This window comes from Sabethes cyaneus, chromosome 2 (assembly GCF_943734655.1).
Source record: "Sabethes cyaneus chromosome 2, idSabCyanKW18_F2, whole genome shotgun sequence".
Lineage (NCBI taxonomy): Eukaryota > Metazoa > Arthropoda > Insecta > Diptera > Culicidae > Sabethes > Sabethes cyaneus.
The window spans coordinates 244788029-244811608 of record NC_071354.1 but is presented as its reverse complement, the minus strand read 5'-3'; the positions used below and the strand labels follow the sequence as shown (position 1 = coordinate 244811608).

General features: G+C 37.7%; 1 protein-coding gene across 1 annotated transcript in view; it reads right to left on the bottom strand.

Moving 5' to 3' along the window:
• Positions 1-23580, bottom strand: part of LOC128734306 (proton-coupled amino acid transporter-like protein pathetic) — a 41565-nt gene that overhangs the window by 1894 nt on the left and 16091 nt on the right. The window contains exons 2-5 of the mRNA XM_053828427.1: positions 18079-18134; positions 17924-17994; positions 257-349; positions 39-189 (exon numbers count right to left, since the gene is read on the bottom strand). Of these exons, the coding sequence (XP_053684402.1) occupies positions 39-189; positions 257-349; positions 17924-17994; positions 18079-18087 (324 nt within the window). The 5' untranslated portion in view covers positions 18088-18134. The remainder of the gene's footprint in view (positions 1-38; positions 190-256; positions 350-17923; positions 17995-18078; positions 18135-23580) is intronic.

Sequence of the window (23580 nt, the reverse complement as noted above, 5' to 3'; positions counted from 1 at the left end):
AAATCAACTGTATTGTAATTTTTTGGTAAGGAACAAACCAGAACGTAGGCGCAGTGTGTGCAGATAAGTGCCGTCAGAACCGTTGCGATTATTCCACCTACAAGTCCAGCATAGCTGAAGGCTATTGGCATAGCCAAAATTCCCGTTCCGAGGGAAGCCTTCAAAAGATGGGTTAACGTTTCGCCATCGCTGTGAATATTGTGGAAATTGGTTAACAATTGGTCTAAGGATGGTAGTAAATCTAGGAAACACTTACGTAGTGGGATGTTCCAGGGATCTTTCCTTGAATGGATCAAAAGATTGCACTGCCGCCGATTCCACGTCCGTTTTGGCTGGAGTGATCTTGTATCTGAAAGTAATTGTGAAGTACAGGATATTGTTTTAATTCTGGACTGCACGAAATAATTAATAATTACAGCGATACATGCACTCAGTTGTAGCGATATTTATCAGAGACATAGAGGGATCGGTACTATTGGTATTCTACAATGAATACAGAAAAAATGTCCCAAGTTAAAAAAAATCATGTGTTTGAAAAACTGCACTATATAAATTATGCAATTCGACAAAACTGCAATATGACATCAAGGAAAAGTAGCACGTGACTTGTGTCAACATGCTCTCTTTCCTTCCGGCTGCCTAGGAAACTCTTGTAGGTATACTTATCACATAAACAGCCTATGATGCAAGACTCGCGCGCAACGTGCAGTACATTTCACAGTAGGTCATTTCTCTGTGAAACTACCCAAAAGAGCTTGGGGCTTGTTTAAATAGTGGAACCTTCCCTCTTTGTCCAATTGTGTTATAAATCTCACACACGACAAACCAAAAAAATGTTCAGAATAATGAATGATTAGTGTCTTATAGTGTGATAAATAAAAAGTTTCGTCGTTCTCTACTTTCAGATTCTAGGTACTAAGCCTGCTCATTGTGCGCCAATTTTACTTATTCAATTGGTCAATTTAATCCATAAATTTCATAAATTTGTGTATGGAAAATTTTTAGGGATTTCTTCGAAAAGAAATTTTACACACGCTGAAGAAGACTGCAAGTCGTATATGAAATACGCATAGTCGTGAAAATTAGACTTCAAACTTTTATGTGTAATGATTGTTTTTCGTCTTTCTTGCGAATTAGTTCAGGCGTTCCGCAAGGATTTGTTTTAGGCCCTTTGCTATTTTCATTGTATACAAATAAATTACCTTCAAAACTGAGGGCTTGTGTGGTGAGGGCTTGTCTTTTTGGCAACTATACCCAATAAAATTTTAACTATACTAACAAGAGGAAAGATGAATCTGCGAATCTCTTTAATGACTGCTAGTTGGTCTGAAGAAAATAGTTTGATTTTATATGCTCAGAAAACACAAGTTACTTTCATAATTCGTAGTAGAAATACGCGTAGTGGAAAATACGATCTGAGTAAAGCTGAAAAGTCAGATGTCAGTTCTCAACCCCAGTAACATTGGAGGTTTTATAACACTCTTATGGTCAAAATTGGTCATAAATACCAACATGAGAGTGTAATAAAACTCAAAATGTTACTTGAGAAACTAAATTTCGATTTATTCGTATTAATCTACCAGTTGAGCTCGAATCTTACGATCCGGGAAATGAAAATGTCTGTTCAGAATTCAGAAAACTGCGGATTCTTACATTCCATTGGCTAGTGTTTGCGAAGATGTTTAATCTTTGTATTAGTTCTTTGAGTTCTTATATTGCATATTATTGCTCTAAGATGTTGTACATAAAAGAGTCATAGCTGGAAACTGAAGCAAATAGTTTTTATGCTCGCATTGGATATTATTTAACTGAATAAAAACATTATCTCTACTGTGCTGATTCTATAGGTGGGCAAAATTGCTCTTTTGTGTCCATTGCACTATGGTCCAGACAACCAAATTAGGTGGAAAAAAATGTTTACTCAGTAGTCGTTGATTTTAGACTATTTACGTGTTAGCAACAAAATCTTGATTTAGGATGCCGCTTTTTTGGTATGAGCTATTTTAGGTGACCCTTAAATTAATCAAGATCCAGAAATTATCTTCAAAACGAAACAAGATAGAGCGATATTCACTTCAGCAATTTTATAGCTTGAAGTATTTTGAGTAATATTGCAGAAGACGAAATCCCTCTATCTCGAACCGTTCCCATATTAGGGCGATTAAAATCGGTTGATTGCTTTTGAAAGATCGTGATTTTTTGTGCATAATATCAAAAATTTGTAGAGTGGATTTTTGTCTATCTCAAATAAATAAAGTCTTTCTTGACATAAGTAAATCAGCACAGGGGGTTGACAAAAGCGGGGTGGTCGCTCAAAAGGGGAGGGGGAGGTAGAAATATGTAAAAGTGGCTGTAATTATCTTGCATTTAGACCGTTATAAGTTGTGTGAGTGGTCCAAATCTAAAAGAGAATGTATAAACTTAACCTCATGTTTGTTGACTTGAACTTTATAATGAGGTTAGACATTAAAAACGGTAGACTTTCCAATAAACAGAGGGAATGGTATGCATAGTAATGAAATCATATGTGTTTCATAGTATCATTGAGTGGAACTACCGAATGAGAAGTTTAAATAGTTTTCTACCCGCGACGGGGATTTCCGTGATTCACACCTCCCCTTTCATCAGAGGTCACCATCCTTTTGTCGTTCAGCCACTTGTACATCTGTTTTCGATAAGGTTGAAAATCTCAGGCGAGCAAGTGTGCAAAGCATAGCATCCAAAGCTTACTCCACTGACGCAAGCCTACGACAAACAACTGCTGGTACTGTGTGCATACATTCTTCTACCTACACACTCGCGAGTTTAGAGCCTCATAGCAACTTTCTACACATCCCGCCCGCGAATCCAAAGCTCACCAGCTATCCATAGGTCGTGAGCACGAGCGGCACTCTAGAATGTATGAATACGGATTTTACTTTACTTCTTTTACACCCTCGCTAACACACTTCTTTTACATTTTACACTCTCGCTAACGATAGGTATCAACTGCTGGGTTGCAATGACGAGCGTAAGCAACGACCGTAGCTGATAACTAAATAGCAAAGCATAGCAAAGCCTAGGTGCTACATTCCGTTATCGAAACTTGACCTTCTGTTTTTTTATACGACAGACTTCGCAGTCAGCTGTTAGAGTGCCGGACAATTGCAGGGCCAGTTGCTACGATCCTATTGACTCTAACAGCCTCTGCCAGTCAAGATTCGAGAATATCAGAAAAGAAATACGAAAGAAATGCTCAAAGAGAAACAAAGGCTTTCTTACATTGTTCTACTCCCGTAGTTGTGACCCTCCCATTTTTTCACACGCTCTTCATCTTATCTCCCAGCCACTTGTACAACTTCTAACAGTCCAAATACAAGATATTATTATTACTATTATTCTATATTGGAAAGGTTTTCTGCCTGTGGCTGGTTCGCCCCTTAATGCAAGATGATCGCAGCCACCTTTATATATTTGGACCTCCTCCTCCCCTTTTTAGCGACCACCGCCTTTTTGCCAACCCCCTGTGCTGATTCACTTGTATCAAGAAACATGTACGCCAAGTTTGCTGAAGAACAGTCAAGGCTTTCCGGAGCTATGGCGCAACTTGTTTACTTGTATATACTTAAATATGTTAAAACCACACATATTCAAAGTTGATTTATTTGAGATAGTCAAAAATCCACTCTTCAATTTTTGATATGCACAAAAAATCACGATCTTTCAAACACAATCGACCGATTTTAATTCTGCTTGCATCTTTCTAAGATACTAACATTTGAAAACGGCCTATTTTTATCACAAAATTTAAGATAACTGTAGAAGTAAAATAGATAGCCAGTTTCTTTTTCCACCAAAAGTCATCTAATGAAGTGTTTTGCGAGAAATGCAAAATAAAAAAGTTATGGAGAAAAATCGCAAAGTAGCAGGGTCGCCCTAACTTGACTGAGGAAAATCACCCTAATATGGAAACGGTTCAAGATAGAGGGATTTCGTCTTCTGCAATATTACTCAAAATACTTCAAGCTATAAAATTGCTGAAGTGAAAATCGCTCTATCTTGTTTCGTTTTGAAGATAATTTCTGGATTTTGGTTAATTTAAGGGTCACCCCAAAATAGCTCAGGCCAAAAAAAGCGGCATCCTAAATCAAGATTTTGTTGCTAACACGTAAATAGTCTAAAATCAACGGCTACTGAGTAAACAATTTATTCCACCTAATTTGACTTTCTGGACCCCAGTGCATTGTCTGTGGCGAACCGATTCATATGGTCGGTGTTATGGCAGACAGAACCGAGTGACAAAATTCTGACTTCGAATTCATCTTTTAACTCTGGCTGTTTGCAACATTTATGTAGTCTGATTAAAGTAAAATGTTGCTTATAAAATTCCCGATCGTTTGCTGTCATTAACTCATTTTGCAAAATTTTGCGACTTGGTCCGGTCTGATTTAACATCGACCATATGATATCGCGACAAGCAATCGAGTTGAGCAGGCCGTTTGAGCAGTCGAATCAAGCAATCGAGTCAAGCAGTTGGGTCGAGCAGTTGAGTCGAGCAACTGCATCAAGCAGTCGAGTCGAGCAGTCAAGTCGAGTAGTTGAATCGAGTAGTCAAGTCGAGCAGTTGAGTCGAACACTCGAATCGAACAGTTGAGTCGAGCACTCGAATCGAACAGTTTAGTCAAGTAGTCTAGACGAGCAGTCGGGTCAAGCGGTTCAGTCTAGCAGTTAGGTCGAACAGTTGAGTCGAGTAGGCACGTCGAGCAGTCCAGTCGAACAGTTTCATCGAGCAGTTGTGTCGAGAAGTACAGTCGAGCAGTTGAGTCGAGTAGTCCAGTCGAACAGTTGAATCGAGCAGTTGAGTCTAGTAGCTTGACTGGACAAGCAGTTGAGTCGGGTCTAGTCTAATCGAGCAGTCGGGTCAAGCGGTTCAGTTGAGCAGTTCAGACGAGCAGTCGAGTCGAGCAGTTGAATCGAGTAGTCAAGTCGAGCAGTCCAGTCGGACAGTTTAATCGAGCAGTTGAGCCGAGCGGTCCAGTCGAGCAGTTGAATCCAGCTGTCGAATCAAACAGATAAGTCAAGCAGTTGAGTCGAGCAGATGAATCAAGCTGTCCAGTCCAGTGCATTGTTACGAAAGCATGACGTCCTGCCAAAGGCCTGTTTTTAGTTACCGATAAGCCTCTTATGACGCCCTGTCAGAGACCTGGTTTTCGATACAGACAAGCCTCTTGTATTCTTCTCTTCTTTGTTCGCAATGATGTAATAAAAGAATGAGTGAACAATAATTTTAGTGTAGTGGCTCCTTACAGATACAGATTTTATTTTCGTGGACGTTACTTTTCTCAGTGCTGCTAGAGTCAGTAGGATCTTTGCACTAGCCCCGTAATTGTCTTGTACTTAGAGGCTATTGATTGTCTTGTATGTATCTCTTGAAAATTAACCTTTGAACTGATCGTAACCCAAGAAAAGGGAAGCGTAATGTAAATTCTCACTGCAAACTCTATTGATAGATTACTTACGAAAAGGTCATTCAAAAAATTACACATTTGTTGCACGTTAACTGCAAGGATTTCCCAAAGCTATCGCACAGATTTGGACCGAATAGTCCTAAAATCGCTAGTAACGGCACTTTACTGGATAATTTTAATGATTTGGGAAGAGGAGAAACTACTGGATGGGAGGTGTGATTTGTCCCATCTACAAAAGGGCGATCGCCTCGATTGCTGCACTTACGTCGTATAACCCCAATATCTTGAGGTTTCGTAGGGCAATATCAACCAAGCTTATCATAGGGGTTCGTGCTACTACGGATCATATTTTTTCTCTCCGAAATGTGTTCCAGAAATGTCGGGAGTACAACGTGCCCCCACGCATGATATTTTCCTGGATTTCAGGGCTGCATACGATACAGTCGAGTGTGAACAGCTACGACGGATAATGCACGAGAACGGTTTTCCGAACCAGCTGACGCGGCTGATTAAAGCCACCCCGTGCGTAGTTCGAGGGTACCCTCAAGCCCTTTTGAGTCGCTCAAAGGCTTGTGACAAGGCAATGGACTGTCCTGTATGTTATTCAACATCGCTATTGAATTTCTCTTCAAGAATCCCACCGGCACTTCACTCAAAAAATCAGCACGTCGTATCCACGTCAAAATCATGTAAATTTCTGTATAGCAACTTACATGAACATCATGTACTTAAATAGTTAATGGGAAAGTTTACCGGGTCGAACGTAAACTGGTTATCGTTGATATGATAGATAAATATAAAAGTTTGTTTCTCCAGACACTGACGAAAACTTATGTTGATTTCTTACTCCCGAACATTATTTTGATGGCTCTTTGTGAAGTTCAGCTGATCTAGCCCGATTGTGCTAAATATAAGCTTTATCCATGCTTTAAACGAAGTGCACTGAAAATATGCTTTATAATTAAGACTTGAAACACATTACTTCTAACTTTTCTCATGATTTATAATCACCTAATTTATTGGCTTGTTTGCAGTTAGAACGAAAAACACTTGGTACAATTATTTTTAGTTAACGGAATGAGTTCTCTATGACCAAAGACAAACAGACATAATGCTCGTTTTCGGGATACTCCTGTTGCTATTTGATATTAGGGAATGTCGATCATAGATGGTGCTAGTGTTCAGGCTAAATGTGAGGTACGATAATTTTTGTTGATTTTTCTTCCAAGAGTTATGTCTGTTTGTTTGTGCTATGACCTTTAAGCTAAATTTATTGAAAAAAAAAAATTATAAAAATTGCTTACACTTTCTACAACAAAGCACAAAAATCACCAGTTAATTTTCCTCACTTTCAATCATCTAAAACTATAGCAGTCTAAGTATCTTTCAGTCGTTGCTGTTTTATTCCGTCCCAAAATTTTAAATTTTTCATTGTCCTGTTCTGCAAAAAATGCAAAAACTCAGACACATATGTTCTGTTTTATCGACCCAATAATTTAGAAACCACTAATCAGGAAAATTTCCATCCCTCAAAGGATGCATGTCCGTTCTTCGAACAACGAAAAGAAGTGGTTTGCAGACAAAACTATCGGTTGAAAGCGTATCCAATCCACACATGTGTTGACCAATTGCAGGAGATGAAAAACATGCGGTTAATTAGGGAGTTAGATCGCCAAAGTAAAATGCAAAAAAACTCGAGCTTAACAAAGAGTTGGTACGAAAGAAGAACCATGCGGAAAAGGAAAATGTTCGAACGCAAGAGAAATTGCAACGTAAGGAAGTGCATCAGTAAAAGCACAAAAAATCAAAAAGTAAAAAACAGGCGCAGCACAGCGGGGATTTTTCCGAAAAAATAAGTCATTTATCTCAATGCCTCCAAGTACCACTGGACAGTAGTACCACTGGAACTGGTTTAATCTTTTGACAGAAAGATATTTTTATAAGGATTCCAATGGTGTGGTATTTGTTCACGGCGTACGTCTTATTTTAGCAGTTTTGACCAAATGAATAGTATTTCACCCTAGAGATGTAAAACTCAATATTATCCTCACTGGCATAAAATTCGTCGTTTTTCACCATAACATAGGAATTTTCATATGACTGGAAATTGGTTTTTAAATTAGTTGAATTCGTATGCTAGGTTTTCGGATTTTGAAAAACATCAAATGTACGTTTCACATTTTTCAAAATTTATAACTGAGCACTCAAATATAAATTTATTGATGATATTGCGATCTTCAAGTATCCAGCTACTATGATCCCGGAACATGAACTTTTTCGACAGGTTTTACAGTCCACAGTACCAGTTAGTGTACAGGACCAAATCCGGAAACGCTAAATGACACTTTTCTAGCCAGCAACAAACCGACCGTAAAATGGTCTCCAGGGAAATTTTATTCTATTCTAATTCATCTAGGTATCCAATTCTAGGTATAAAATTCGAATAAAATTGTCATCGAGTTTATTTTCTGATGAAAATTTTAGCTTCAGCCAATCATACCGCTATTAACCAGACGAAAACTTCGATTTCACTGTGCACATGATTCAAAACAAAAAATGGTTCAAATACCTCTTCACATCGTCCTCGGATTCGTTGTTGTTAAACTGAAAACCACTAGCCATTGTAATAGGTTGATGTTTTAACGATCCACCGATCGCGATCAACGACGCAACGTGATCGAGTGCTGATAACGAACTGAAATAGTTTTCATTGCATGCTGCTGCGCAAAGGGCATGCTGCAAAATTGAAATCGATTTCAGGTTTGTGCATTTTTGCATGTTCTCCCGCCGTCTGAAGAATACATACGATTCAGAGCCCTTGCAGCGCGCGGCATCAACCGTCAACTCAAAAAAAGAAGCAGCATGCCGAGTTTGCGTTTATGCTTCATTTATGTTTCATCCCCCCGGATGATGAAATCGTAGCTTTTCCACCATCACGTTCGAATATATGTCAACAGTGTGCATATATGAAGAAAAAGTGTGTTTAAGAGTGAACAAAAGGGATAATTGCCAATAATAGGTATGCTATGCCGTACTTACTGAAGAGTTTCGTAATCAATACGTGTTTCCGAAAAGAGAGATGCTGTGCTCGCTACAGTAGGTAGCTGGTAGGAAATTTGTAATTTATTCAATACTACGAACTTTTAGGCATTGCATCCGAACATCCTTCTTCTCTGCTTTCCTCGTTGCGTTTCTCATATCTGTTGCAACATATTTTTTCATGTCATTGCGATTTACTGCTGCTGCTGCGGGTTCGTTGTCGCCAGTATCTTGTTCCAACCAACCAACAAACCAAGCGAACATTTTTGGTAGTTTTCACGAAAGGAAAAAAAACAGTTTCGAACTTGCAGGGCAAGTAAGAAATTAAGCACACAGTGTATCGAAGAAATAAATTATCCTTATGTACCACCTACCACACTTTGTGCGTCGCCTGTTGTGCGCGCGCCAAGTTCTCGGAATCTTCGATACCCGGCCTACCGATGTAGGGTATTAAATCAAGTTTAACAATAGTTTGAATAATAATCCCAACTGAATCAGAAATGATTGCCAAAACGAAAACCTGTACCTACTGCTTGCCGAATGCCTTCGAATGTCTCACTGATTCGAAGTGTGATTCGGATATTAAGAAAAAATATAAGGTTAAATTATAATTAACCTCTTGGATAATTTTGTGAAAATTCTAAAATTTGTTTGAAACATGTTGATTTTTTTATACAAATCATCGACTGTGGTCATATCAGTTACCTTGCCGCAGTAACGAGCCCTGGTACGTGCTATGCGGATCCAGGAGGTCACTATGAATCCGGAACCGGTTTCCATCAAGGGACATTTCAATATCAGTAATAAACGTCATGTCGCATATCTAAAAACATCAGCACTCGACAAAATACGGTGCTAAAAATGATGTAGACCTTAGAGGGGTCAAGCAAAATACTTTCGACATATAACTTTCTGCAAGTCAATACGATGCGAAACGATTTATAAGCTTGCAGCGTGCTTCATATGGTGGAAGAGAAAAAATCCAACCTAATTTACGAAGAGCATATAAGAGAAATTGTTTCTGCACTGACTATACAATGCTGCAGTACTCCAGTATTGACCTCACATAGGAAATATATAGTGCTTTGATAGTATATGGATCCCTAAAATTATAGCTAAAGCGTTTAATAAAATCTAGCATGTGATTTGCGTTGCGTATTATTGCGTTATAATGATCAATGAAAGTTAGTTTGGAGTCCCTAAAGAAAGTTAGTTTGGACCAGGCTTCATTCTCGGTTTTTTGCTCAGTAGATGCTCATTTGACTGCAGCGCCTCAACGAAATAGAACTCGAAAAAGTAGTGTAAAGGGCAATTGTAGGGCTAATTATTATCTACATTATTGTTGAAGAAAGTATAGTTCTATTTTTTGTATTTACGGCGCTATGCGATTGCTGGTAGCCAAATGAGCGCTCTTTTTGCCACCAACGGTGTAGCAGCCCCTTAGCGCCGCAAATACAAGAGATAGAACTATACTTTCTTCAACAATAATGTAGATAATAATTAGCTCTACAATTGCCCTTTACACTACTTTTTCGAGTTCCGTTTCGTTGAGGCGCTGCAGTCAAATGAGCATTTACTGAGCAAAAAACCGAGAATGAAGCCTGGTTTGGACTTCCTAAATCCCTTACTTTTTCACATTTTGCACTGTTTGATTTTCTAATCTGATAATAAAGCCATTACAAATATTTAAAAAAGTTTTTGTCCCTCCGGTGTTGGGCCACTGAAGGGGGGTGCAAAAAAAACAAAGACAATTTTTCATTCGAGCAATAAAAAGATGGATTTTAGGCATTTTTACTTAAAGTTTAAACGTGAAAACCAAATCTATTCTTGCTTTTAATAAATACGAAAGAAAATTTTTTTTGGCCTAGTTTCGGAAATTCCACTGTTTGAACTTCCATTTTTATTTTGTGTTAGAAGCGTTAACTCAACTCGTACTCATTTTTCGAGTTTTTCAGGCTGACAATTGATTTTATAAAAAAAAATTAACTCATCCTACAAATTATTTTTTTGCCCCCCGATTTTTCAAGCCAATTTCCAAGGGGGGGGGGGGGGTGACGAAAACTTTGAAAATGATTTGCAATGGCCTAATCTAAAATCTAAAATAAATAATCTGAAGATTTATGGTGTGATTCTTTTTCTAAATGTCTTCTCCTTTTCCTATTTCCAAAAACAGCTTCAAGTGGTCGGCATATATTAGCACTTTAAGTTCCTTGAGAATGAAGCAAATGTCGTTTACATACAAAATTAACAGAAAAGGTCCCAAATGAGAGCCTTGTGGGACTCCAGAAGTGACTAGAGTTGGATTCGAGTTCTTTCCGTTAAATTTAATTATTTGTGGCGAATAATTATTTTACTAAATTCCATAGAAGGGTAGGTAGTATGTTTAAAATGGGAAATCTCAAACGAAAAGACTAATACTGAGATCGGAGGGAATTTTTGTCGAGTAGCAGCAAGAAACCGAAAATCAAAATAAAAAAGGAATTACTACCCAAAGAGTACTCTATCTGTGAGCAACACCAAAACTCAACCTAGTGTGAGGGGGCAAGTTATTCATCTGCCATTACCTAGTTCTACTTCGGCAGAAAGTGGTATAAATTTTCACTGGTTTAGAAATTCCGAAACTCCGATTTTTCAAAATTTTTTGGCTTCCATCCATTTTTTAAAATTCTTTAGCTTTTATTTACTATTTTCTATCCTATTTTCTTGGACATCGTTTTTTTTTCAAAAATTGAGCGCAGAACAACATTTTTTTGTGAAAATATAGGTAAATGTTCTAAACAATACTGGGACATTTCCACGAAATGTTTTCCACGTTCTACCTCATATAATTTTTTTTTGAAAAGGTTTTTCTCTTGTTCATAGATTTTTAATTCTTCATAACCTGAATGCCCAATCTTACTCGGTTAACCTGTGGCAAGCAGCCACTTGAACATTTGATTTTTCTCCGGAAATTCCCCCCTATTCGAACCGCCCCCTCTCCCCTACACGTTGTTGTCAATTCCACTGAATTGAATCCCTTATGTCCAGAAACGTGTATACCAAATTTGAACTGTCCAGGCGTTCCGGTGTTATGCTGATACATATAATTTATTTCGCAGTTGATTTTACCTAGCTGGCCGCCCAGTTAGCTTCGAGGTCTCTGTTGGGAGGTGCTGCTATAGAGTCAGTATGATCGTTGCACTAGGCCCGTAATTGTCCTGTACTTTAATAACCGGCTGCGAAGTCTGTCGATATAGAAGAGTGGCTATGCTTTTTTACTTTTTTGGAGTTGTTAGAGACTCCCCCTTTATTAACCTTCTGAGTCGAATCCCAATGTCAAGCGACATGTTTACCCAGTTTGATGGAAATGTATCTACGCGTCACAGAGTTATGGTGGAACATCACGTGATTGGTCGTTTTTTTTCAGTACGTGAATCATGAAGGCTCAGTTAGAGCCTATTGGGTTCGATTTGGGCATTAACCTTTTGTGAGGCAATGGCAACTATATTGCCACCAAGTTTTTCAAAATTTTCAGTGATTTAAGTGAATTGAATTTCACCCTGCGAATCATAGAGCCTGGAAGGGACGTTGGGTTCGAATCTGGTTAAATAGCTTCCATAATAAAAGCAAAGATTTGGGCTTAAACGTCTTTCTAATATTTAACCCTTCTTTATCGACAGACTTTCCAGCCGCGATTCGAACATACGACGACTGGCTTATTAGACCAGCTTCGTACCTTGAAGCCCATTATAGCTCGGTTCAATTGGGATCCTCCAGGTTGAGCAAAGAGGAACCCAGTAAGCGTTACTTCAATGACCCTTTCGTATCTATTTTTCCGCTCGTTCTCCTTTATGTCTCGCCCCACTCTATTTGGATACTACGAAATACCTTTGTTCTCATTACTTTCTTCTACCGTTCCATCAGTCTATTGGAAACACAACCATTATATACGTAAATCAAACTGAATATTCCCCTTTTATTTACAGGGTGCATCGTCGTGACGCAACTTCGATCCAAGTTAAGCTGAGATACCGGTAGCCGGAGGAAGCATAGCAAAGCAAAGAACGGTCAAGGTTAGTGGTCTTTAGAATTTCCTACGTCAAACAACTGACACGAAAAGTCATAATCCATTTAACAGTGATTGTTGAATCTGTTTTAATTTTTATGAAGTGATTGATCATAAACCTTTTTGATTGAGCATAACCTTACCCTTACTTTAATAAGTTTATTCAAAGCAATGGAGCATTATTTTAGGTCAAAAGGTCTTTTAGTCGAAATTGAAATTCAAGACATGTCAGAGAGTGTGGTTGTAGTCGCGAGTGCTCTGACACAAATCGCGTTTTTTCTAGTGAAGTTCAGTGCAGTGTAATCACGAATAAAGGACCATTGTTATCTAATAATAATTTCCGACGCAAACAGTGCAAAATTCTAGTGTTTTAGGTTGAGCAATATAATACAGCTCACCAAGAAGAATGCGCTAGTTTGAAGCTTGAAGCGATGTTTCACACGCTGTGTTTCATTCTTATTGAAAGGAAGAGGAAAAAAAAATAATTTCGTGAAATACCTGCTGAGTTGACACCAGCATTAGGATCTATTAGGAGCCTGAGATAAGTATTTGGTTCTTCATTTGTGTATTATGTCATGTTGTATTAAAGTGTGTTGATATAGTTCGTGGCATGATCGGAGAAGGAGAGTTTTTGCTTTTGTCTCCATACATTCAATTCTATGAGCGATGTCATGTTGTGTCGAGCGGGCGGCCTTCGAATTCGTTCTCGTTCTCGGATAGTTCTCATTGTCGATGCATTAAACTTACGATGATATCACTATCACAATCAAGCGCGCGTAATTTAGTGATGCTATTCTTTATACTGATAAATAAACAATGCTTCATAACTTTCGCTACCAATATTTTGGGTTTATGAAAGAAGAATTAGGTATTCCAATATATCTCGATGGCATTTTAAGATAACACATCGAGTGTCGACATGAAGTAACACATTTAGTGGGATAAATGAAGCAGTTTATGATACCTGTAGCATGTGCTCGATTGAAATATTCGAATATCCGGGTTAGTCGGTGTCAAGAGACTTCGCGGGCGTTTTAATGAAACCACACCGCGCGTAGCTTTCGACAAATTGCATTATCCATTACGATGGATCTTTATCTAGCTTCCCGCATTCGGACGTGGCCGGCGTCAGTATTGATCAGAATGCAGGGACCTATAATTGGTACAATGGTGGTTGTACAATGAGAAATAGTGTGCTGTTCCAAATATGTTTTTTCCAGCCATTTTGCAATTTTCATCGGTCCTGGTCAATAGCGGAGTAACAGCAAAATACTTATAGAGCAAGGAGGGGTAAAAGTGCGATTCAATGATTTATCGGTGCAGATTCCCAGTAAGTTGACTACATTGGCATGGATGGGTGACTACTTTGACAGCTTGAATCTAACGTAAACTTTGGTTGCTTACGAAGCATAGTTGCTGAGGTATGTGCAAATGTTATTTTAGGGCGGTTTGGATGTAATTTTTCGTTATACTGCAAATACGATATCAACAGGAGGGTATTACTTGTTGAAAATTTGTAGCAGCGTTTTACATCACTCACATATTGTTTTGAAAATACGGTGAAAAATTTTTACAAAATATGTTTCGCTTTTCTGTAATTTAATCTAACCCCGTCAAGCGCCTAGCGGGGTAAAAGTGCGATTCACGGACGGGGCAAAAGTTCGATTAATGGACGAGGCAAAAATGTATAGCTAATTATATCCAGCCTTAGGCACTATATTACAGATACCAAAAATGGAAGATCTGCAGAAAACTGTGTGCTCTACAGATGTTGGCCGAAGGAAAACAGTATTTTTCCGCTGATGGAACAAGAAACAAACGTTTGGACAAGTTTCGATCTAACGGAGGCTGCAATACACCAGCGCAAAATAGGAAAGGGGCAAATTGAGAATATTCCTTACCGAAACATAACGCAGATTGAAGATAGTATGGTTTTGTTAGCTACTGTTGTGCTAATTTCATGGATTCGAGCTTCGCACTTTTGCCCCGTGGTATTCGCACTTTTGCCCCGCTAGTGGGCAAAAGTGCCCGCCCACCCTACTCTAACTATCTGTGGAACAATAATAAAACTGATAATAGAGCAAATTTATTGTGGTTGCTTAAATTACCACGATAAAACTACTTAGATGTGCCACATCTTCTATATATATATAAGAGCCTTGTCTGTAGCTAAAACGAGGGGCGCGATATGTATTTTCGTGGTAATAATCGCCCACATTAAGCAAAGACTCAAACCAATCATACCAGATTGCATTCAAGACGAGCAAATTTTACGTAGTTGCACCTCATAGAGTTACCTAGTGTACCTCCAATTTGCTTTGAATGAGACGCGAGGCGACGCGCGCGGGTTACAGCTAGTCTCTTATAAATTTACTTTATAAGTAAGGCAATTGCGCACTAAAAGTTGATTTAATTGTGGTTGCTTATCCACCGGCAATAAATCTGCTAATTTTATAGCGCTAATAATTCTGCTGCTATGCAGAATACTAGAGTATAACGCCGAAAACTTTGGAATTTGGTTCCAAACAAATTTTTTCCTGAGAAGTAATTTTTAAGGCCGTTTCTTGATTTATCCTGCATTAACCATTCTGAGTCATCGCCAAATTTCACAAATTGCGAAATTGCTTGTAGTTGAACTAAAGCTTTGCGTAGGAGAGGAATTTAGGAGAAACTTAGATATGTAAATTTTACGAAGTCTAGTCAACATTGCAAGAGATTTTTCCACTATAAAGATAAGCATCAAATGTAAACGAAACTGTGTACATCCTGAAGGTCTCCGGGTTCCCGATGACCTTCGGTACACAGTTATGTTGTATTTGATGCCTATCTTTATAGCAAAAAATCTTTAACAACATTGTCTAGACTTCTTTAGATTTACATATATAATAAAAAAATTCAGCTTTTTATTGCGGCATTTCTCTGTAAAGACGGCCTGTTGTGACGGCAGTAGAAAGAATTTCTACTGAATTTCGTCGAGATAGTAAAAATAATTACAACATATGTGGAAACATTATGTTATCTGGTAGACACTCAGCTTCCTATAAAAACAGAGTCAGAGATTGCAAACTCTGCTATCTGCTTATGGCAATAAAAGTTGATCTGTGCGGTGTGTCCAATATTGTTAATAGGCAGGGTTAAAACCCGGCTTTTGTATAGAATGAGTCAAAGGAAATCTTTCCTAATAGTGATTCGAAGCCAATGTGGGTAATTAGGAGAAAGGCCTAACCGCATTAGCAACATTGTTGAGTTCTGTTGAGCTGTTTAATGAAATGTAGGATAGGTACTCGGTCCGTCTTTCCAATTTTGGAATTTTAGAAACTCGGTCCTTTAAGTTTTATGCTTCAAAATTCAAATTCAAAAAAGTGGATGATGAAATCTGGACGATTGTTCTGATTACTTCAATAAAGTCAGTTCAGAAAATCTTGGAAGAATATCGAAAACGGCGGAACTATTTGGTATCAAAAACCAGATTTCGCAAATTGTGAAATTGCTTCCAGTAAAACAAAACCTTTACCAAGGTGAATTATTTAAAACACTGAAACCGCAAACATAACTGTGTACTGAAGGTGACTTCGGTACACAGTTATGTTTACTGTTGATGCTTATCTTTACAGTGACCAAATCTCTAACAATATTTCATTCTGTCTAGCCTGGCCAAATTTACATACATAAATAAATTTGACTTTTTATTGCGACATTTCTCTGCAATGACGACCTCTTCTGACGTTGTTAGAAAGAATTTCTATTGTATTTCCAAGAGATAGTAAAATAATTTCAACATATGTTGAAACTTCATTTCAATGTGGGCATTAGCAAACCAACCAATTTTCTGGTGAGTATTTTTCATTTTTTTTTTGTCATTTTGGACAAACTCCGTACTAGCAAATGTAGTTCGAGAAAAGCTTTGAAAAATTCTGTTGGGTGAATTTAACAAATACACATTGATGGGTGATTCATGAATTCAAGAAGAACTTTTCATGATCTATTTGTTTTATTTTCGGAAAATTCAATCACATTTCGTAGAGTTGCAATTGCCTAAGCTCAGTCCCACCCACCCATCGTAATGCGTCATCTTCCATATGACGCTGCCGCCACATTGGATTTACTTTTATCGCACGGTACGTACCTAATTCAAATTTGCGTCTGTCATTGTTTACCGATAAGGTGTAGGCGCGATCGCCAATTGCCGATGTAAACAAGAACCAGTTCTAAGTGTGGGATGTGAGTGAGGGTGTACCGGTTGAAAGGTTTCAACGGGTAAAACGATAAAAATCATCGTTTGAGTTCTGTTTGCTTTTCTCTAATGATAAAATATTACTTTTTTCATTATTTAACTGCAATGTGGCCAGTAAAAAAGCAAGAGCGTGAATCTGTGTGTATTGACAACAAGAATTCCACTTTAATTTCACCTGGTAAAAGCAATAATCTCTTGTTTGATCTGAGCTTTCGTACCTTAGAGTGTATCAAGTGCCACTCGAACTCTTGTTGTCTTTTTAAGCTTGCTACATTCCTAAGTACCCATAGGTATTATGTGATAACATTAATTTGGCTTAGAATTGAACTGAATTTGTCTATACACAATTTTAGTCTGAATGGGACATCATTTGAAGAGTGCACAGTTTAATCCACATAGTTCAAACACTCCAGAGGATCCATTTTTATAACAGGAGCGACAGGTATTCTAACTAATGCTGCACTGCTGTATATTGCTTCTAAAATTAAAACAGTACGGGTCACCGTTACATTCCTTTTATTTTTATGTTCATGTCAATAAAGGAAAATTCACACGGTTTTATTAACTGCTATGTTTAAAAGATTTTGTTTTCGATTGAAAACTCTCGGCAGGTGAGAGGAGAGGCTATTCAAGGTAACAAATATTTTTTACATATTTTTACTTTCCGAACTTTCGAAAAGTCACGCGACAATTGTTCTATGATGACTTTCGACGACTCACTCAGTCACATAATTTTCCCTATACGAATACAGAATGTCAAATTTATAGACTATAACTGTAGCAGTTGGATGATTGGATATATAAACAAACAGCAAAATAACGATTATGATTTTGTTGTCCCATTTTGTAGAGCAAATATTTACATTATTTCTCCCAATTGGTATCAAATTCCTCACTACCTCTCACTTCTCACTTTTGTGGTATAACTAAACTGCGGCTACTCGCATAACAGTCCCATTTATAATAGGAAACTTCAAAGAAAATAGAACTGTCATGCTACTGGCAGTAAAGGACCAACGTTTTATGATTAAATTATTCACTGTTAGTCAACAGTAGCGACAAAAACCAAATTAAAATTTTATTTTTTCATTACAAAGTTACAACCTCCAACGACTGAGTTCATTTGTAGAGTGAAATAACATTTGGGTGGGTACTTACTTTGATGTTCCATTTTTTGCATCCTTCGGGAGGAACGTCTCCAGCTCCTGGGCGGGAGGTCCTGTGTATTCCTGTGAAATTAATTAGTGGTACAATGTTGTGAAACGAAATTTCGTCGTTGCATGTCAATGTCGTGTTGTATCGCTTTTACTTACATTAACCATAATTAGGCCAGTAGTGGTTTGATTGCTTGTTTATTACTCCAAAGAATCTGGAAAGAGAGGATTGAATAAAATTAAAATAGTTTTTATGGGGAATCAGTATTAATTTTGAGGAAAAAAAATTACAAATGTAATTCTAAATCATTCAGTTGGTTGGTTCAATAATCAATGTGAATTTTTGTTCTGACAAATATTTCTTATTCGGTTGATTGAATATTTTCAGAGAAATGAGAAGACTTGTTACTTGTATACTGCGTAATGTGTCCGCTTTCTACACTTTAACTATCTCCGGACGCCTGCAAATTTTTATTACCGTTATTATTTCCATGGTATAATTAACCTTTTCCTCCACTCAATGATACATTTAATTTTCAGTCACCGTAAACTAGTTATTATTTCCAGACGTCAGACTATGGCTGAAGTATGCCTAGTAAGCAAAAACATTACACCGTACAAGAATAAGTATTTTCATTTTGCCGAAAATAAATATTCAACCACGTCCAATAATAACTAGTTTACGGGGAATAAAAATTAAAAGAATTAGGGCATGGGATGGTATTATCGGTATGCTTCCAATTATTCGGTTTACTCTGGTTCAGACTCAGACATTTGTTGGACACACTTTCATGCGTCTCTCTATTTTTCTCTTCAGAATCAATGAAGGTGCCTTTTTATTGAAGCAAACAAAAGTGTCGGATTTTTATTTAGATGAAAACCATTGCAAAAATATGGGAATATTTAAAAATTTCCGAATACACTCAAAATAATCCTCACGTTCTCTACAGGAAATTCCGTGATTTTTAGTTGATTGTTACAGGGAAAAACAATCAACAATTTTCACGTAAACGCATTAGTAAGCGTGCGAACTACTGTATATACTGAAAATATTCACATAACTTTTCCTATAATTTCGACGTGACAATTATTTTGACAAAACGGGGGTTCCCAATAAGGAAGGTGGTCTAAATGAGTATAAACGGTTGGGTATCTCTTGCAGTCAGACCGATTGCAGTTGCACAAGTGGCTAAAACTCAATCATTACAAAGTTATTAAGCGTTTTTAGTTTCCGGTTCTATTTGCCTTAAATTAGCTCTAGTACAAAAAGTATGCCAGTATCTAAGTATGCGTTGCTTTTATTCGAAAGTTGAGAAAATTTTGTACTGAAAATTAGACCTTCGTCCGTCGTCGCACGCGGTGATCTAGTGTACAATGCGTGATGTATGAATATGTGCAGCTTTCAGATCTGAAATTAGAGAAAAGCAGAAAACTTTTTCCAAATTGAAGTTTGCTATTAATATTAATTCGCGACAGATACGTATTTCGCCCACGACTTGCAGGATTTTATCAGTTTTTGAAGTTCGAAAAACACTTAAAATAAAATTTTCTTTTTTTCTCTAATTTCAGGTTTCGTATTCTACTAAGCACAATCACTTTGACTCAATTCACATTCGTTCTCAGTCAAGCAGAATTTGAAAAAGTTATATATGGGACGATTGAAGAATACTACAACATTTCTAAATAAAGTTGGGCTGTTTCTTTCGTATTTACGGTTCTACAATGCCAGTAGCTTATTAACGGGCAGCAACTAAAATTTTGGAATTTTTTCGAGGCCCCTATACTCAACAACAAACGAGCTCAGAGAGAAATGAGAGTATGTATGTGTTAGCTCTCTCTCTCTCTCTCTCTCTCTCTCTCTCTCTCTCTCTCCTCTTTTCGTCAATATTGTTTGCAAGCAAGGTAGTGGAAGACCAACAAGTACTCTGGTTTGTCTATCAATTAAGATGCACCAGACGAATGTTTGAAGAAAATTTTGATCCCGTTTCTACAAAAACATCATGCAGATGGACAATACGTATTTTGGACGGATAGAGCATCATCGCATTACGCCAAAAAACACAATCGTTCCTGAACCTATTCAATCCCATTTTTGCCCAAAAACCACGACCCGAAAAATCTGTCTCAGTGCGCCAAATCTAAGATTTCTTCGAGATTTTGAGTTCCTTGGTGGTGGTTCCTGCAAAAATAACTGAAGAGCCACGAATTGCACAGTTGGTTGGTAGAATCAAGATATGGATTCGCAAAGTTGACATGACGGCCGTACAATGCTCCTATTTCGACGTCAAACAAAAGCTTCGCCGAACAGCCGATTACGGACCGCTTTCAAATGTACACTAATTTTTTTTTCAACAATGTATCTTCATGTATCTTTGTCTTTTTTTGACAGCTTTAGAAAAAAATTCCAAAATTTTAGTTGCCACCCGTAATATGGATCCCACACTATAGAGGTTGTGTCAAGGATTTAGTGCACTAGTGAAAAGTAAAGGAAGCGTAGACAGTACGGATCACGAAACTCCTTAGCTATGCGCATAATAAATCCCAAGCTGCGATTTGCTTTTGATATAATGTTGGAATAATGGTTATGGAAAGTAAACTTCGAATCCAGTTCCACTCCCAAATCTTTAACACAAGCAACACTCGCAAAAAGAGTCGCTTCGCTCCTATATGCATGTATGATTGGGTTTTTGCTTCTGGAAAACGTGGTAACTGAACATTTGGAAACGCTTATGGTAAGATTGTTCAGACTGCCCCAATCTGCGAATCGGTTAACCAAAATTTGTAGTTCTTTACAATCCTCAATTGATCTTACAGCGAGGAATATCTTCAAATCGTCCGCATATAATAACTTGCTTCCAGATGGTATCACAAAACAAACATCAGTAAAATATATGAGGAAAAGTAATGGGCCCAAATTACTTCCCTGTGGAACGCTGGACTGGTTGCAAAAATTACTCGACTCGGTAGTGCCCAACCGTACCGCGAGGCAACGATTCATGTTTGGAACCAGCGGACAAATTCGTTAGAAGCTCCAAGTCGGTTCAGCTTACGCAGAAGAATTTGGTGATCTATGCGATCAAAAGCGGCTTTGAGACCGGTATACACTGCATCAATTTGGGCACCATCTTCCACATGGAACATTGAAGCAAACCGGAGGTTTCTAATTATATTGGGTTTTCTTGTTATAGACCGTCTATCGATAGTTTCGTCAAGCTTCAAGAATAGCAATTTCCGTGCATCTGTGTCAGTGACAAAAATGTCGAATTTTTTATTTAGACGAAAACCATCGCAAAAATATGGGATTTTTTGTTAAATTGTCGCATATACTCAAAATAATCCACACGTTCTTTCCACGTGAAAAATCCGGTAAATTTAACCCAAGCCCAAGCAACCAAATGTTTGGATTTCACTTAAGGAACGAACCTGGGCTAGAAGTTTACATTTGGTTCACATTTAGTTCTGCAGAACTTTCTTGCTGAACAACCAGAAACTACGTTTGTAAACCGAACTTCATTCGCAATAAAGTACCGTTAATATTTGTAGCAACTTGAAAGTTCAACGTGCAGCTTGAAAGTTCAGCGCGCAACTTGCAAGTAATCAAGAGTTCGAATAATGGTGTCTAAGGAAGGATAATACATTTTATCTATAGCTTGCCAAGCAGCTTCACTTATAAGTAACTACCGAACTTTAAAGTTGCTATGAGTGCTATGAGCTGCATAGAACGCTAAACAGCTTCTAAAGAAACTGTGAAAAATAATAAAATTAAATATTTAGTTCAATTTTTTTACTTTTCTACCTTCTACCAACTTCTAACTTCTATAAATTCGTTTCATACGATTAAGACAGACCATATAAAAAACTTGAACTATCACATACCGCCGCTGGATTTGCACCCGAGCGTTCCGCGTTGCAAGCCTATCCTGATGCATTGCGCCATCTCAGACGCCACAAGTGAGGTGAATTCTGCCAATAAGTTGTTATTGAGTAAGTTCGTTTCGAGGCTGTTGTAAATGAGCAATTAGCACATCGAGTAAATTCGATGCAGATCGCATATTTCAGCCCCGTTGCTGGTATGCGTCTAGGTTACCGAAAGTAGTGCTCGAGTTCAAATTCCCGAGGGTGTGTGTGTGTCTGGTAAGTTGCAATAATAAATTCTGACGTCTTTCATTATTAACTAATTAATATTGGTTATCATTAATAACCTAAATATAAATGCTTGCTTAAGAAAATGTCATGAATAAAAATAAATACAGTGGAAATTCCTCCCCCTCTAATCTTTTTAATTTTTTAAAGATTATTAAAGTTTGTTTGAGCTGAACAGTGTTCTATATAGCAATTTAGGTGAACTTTTTGCGAACTTTCTAGTTCTGTTAGAATTTGCTTTGCATGCCTTTCGAAGTGTAATGTAATCATCAACTTGAAGGTACAGTTTGTTACTTAAAAATTGAGCTGAATAGAATTGTATTGATTATCGTTTTGTTGGCTGATTAAAACAAAACATCCCCTTTTATCGCAACTTTTGGTTACTTGTGAGTTCCGAGATTTTCATTTTGTATTTAGACCGATTGCAGTTGCGCAAGTGGCGGGGTGACAAAAAGGCAGGGAGTGGAGGTCTGTCGAGGAGGGATATATAAAAAAGGCTTTGTTTCTCTTTCGATATAGGGATTTTCAGAGAGCAAACAGATGCACATAACTGACTACGTGACAGAAGGGGGACGATGAACGTAAGTATGAATATATATTCCGCCATAACTCCAGAACGCCTGGACGGTTCTTCATCAAATTTGGCACAACTGCTCTTTGACAGAAGAATCAGCGCAGGGGGGATGATAAGAGAGCGAGTGTGGTCTGTTACAAGGGAGGGGGAGGGATGGGAAAGTTCAAATGGGTAAAGGGGTGCTTTTCTCTTGCTTTTGAACTGATGTACAAATGGCTGGATGACAAGACGGAGTTTCTGAAAGGGAGGGAAAGGGTGGCCATTGACAAAGTAGAGGTTCAAAAACGTAAAAAAGGCTTTCTTGCTTTTTAGGAACTGAAAGATATATTTGTGAGTGGTGGGGAAACAAAAACAGGGGAGCTGACAAAGGGAGTAGACACATTCAAATGAAGAAAAAGTGTTTTGTTTATTGCATTATGATAATTTTCGTTATAATAAAAGATGTAAAGTGGCAGAGACACAAATGGAATCGGAGTAAGTTCGAGAAATCAGCTAGTATAATATAAAATGTACCGAAGTGCATTTTACATCTCCACCCTACAGTTCATCAAGTTTTTGTTTACGAAACATGAACATTAAATATGCGATAACTTTGCAAGGAAAAGACCTAGAGACGCGGTTTTCTGTAGAAACATGTTTTTTGAGTGCTTCGCTATTTGCTTAAAAAAATATATTATGGTAAAATGCAGTTAACAAAAGTTGAGCATGAAAAACTAATTTTTAAGCAACTTTCAAAAACAATATTGTATGGAGATGGAGATAGAAGCTTCATTTCTTTAGCAAAGTTGCTTGTTTTGCTGTAGGAACCTTATTTCTGTCTCCTAACACAAAAAAGTTAGTTTATTTTGTTTTTATCATAGCAAGCCATGTATAACTTTTGACACTTTCCGATTATGGGGGACATTCATGCGAACAAATATTAAGAAGAAACTATAAGGCTGTAA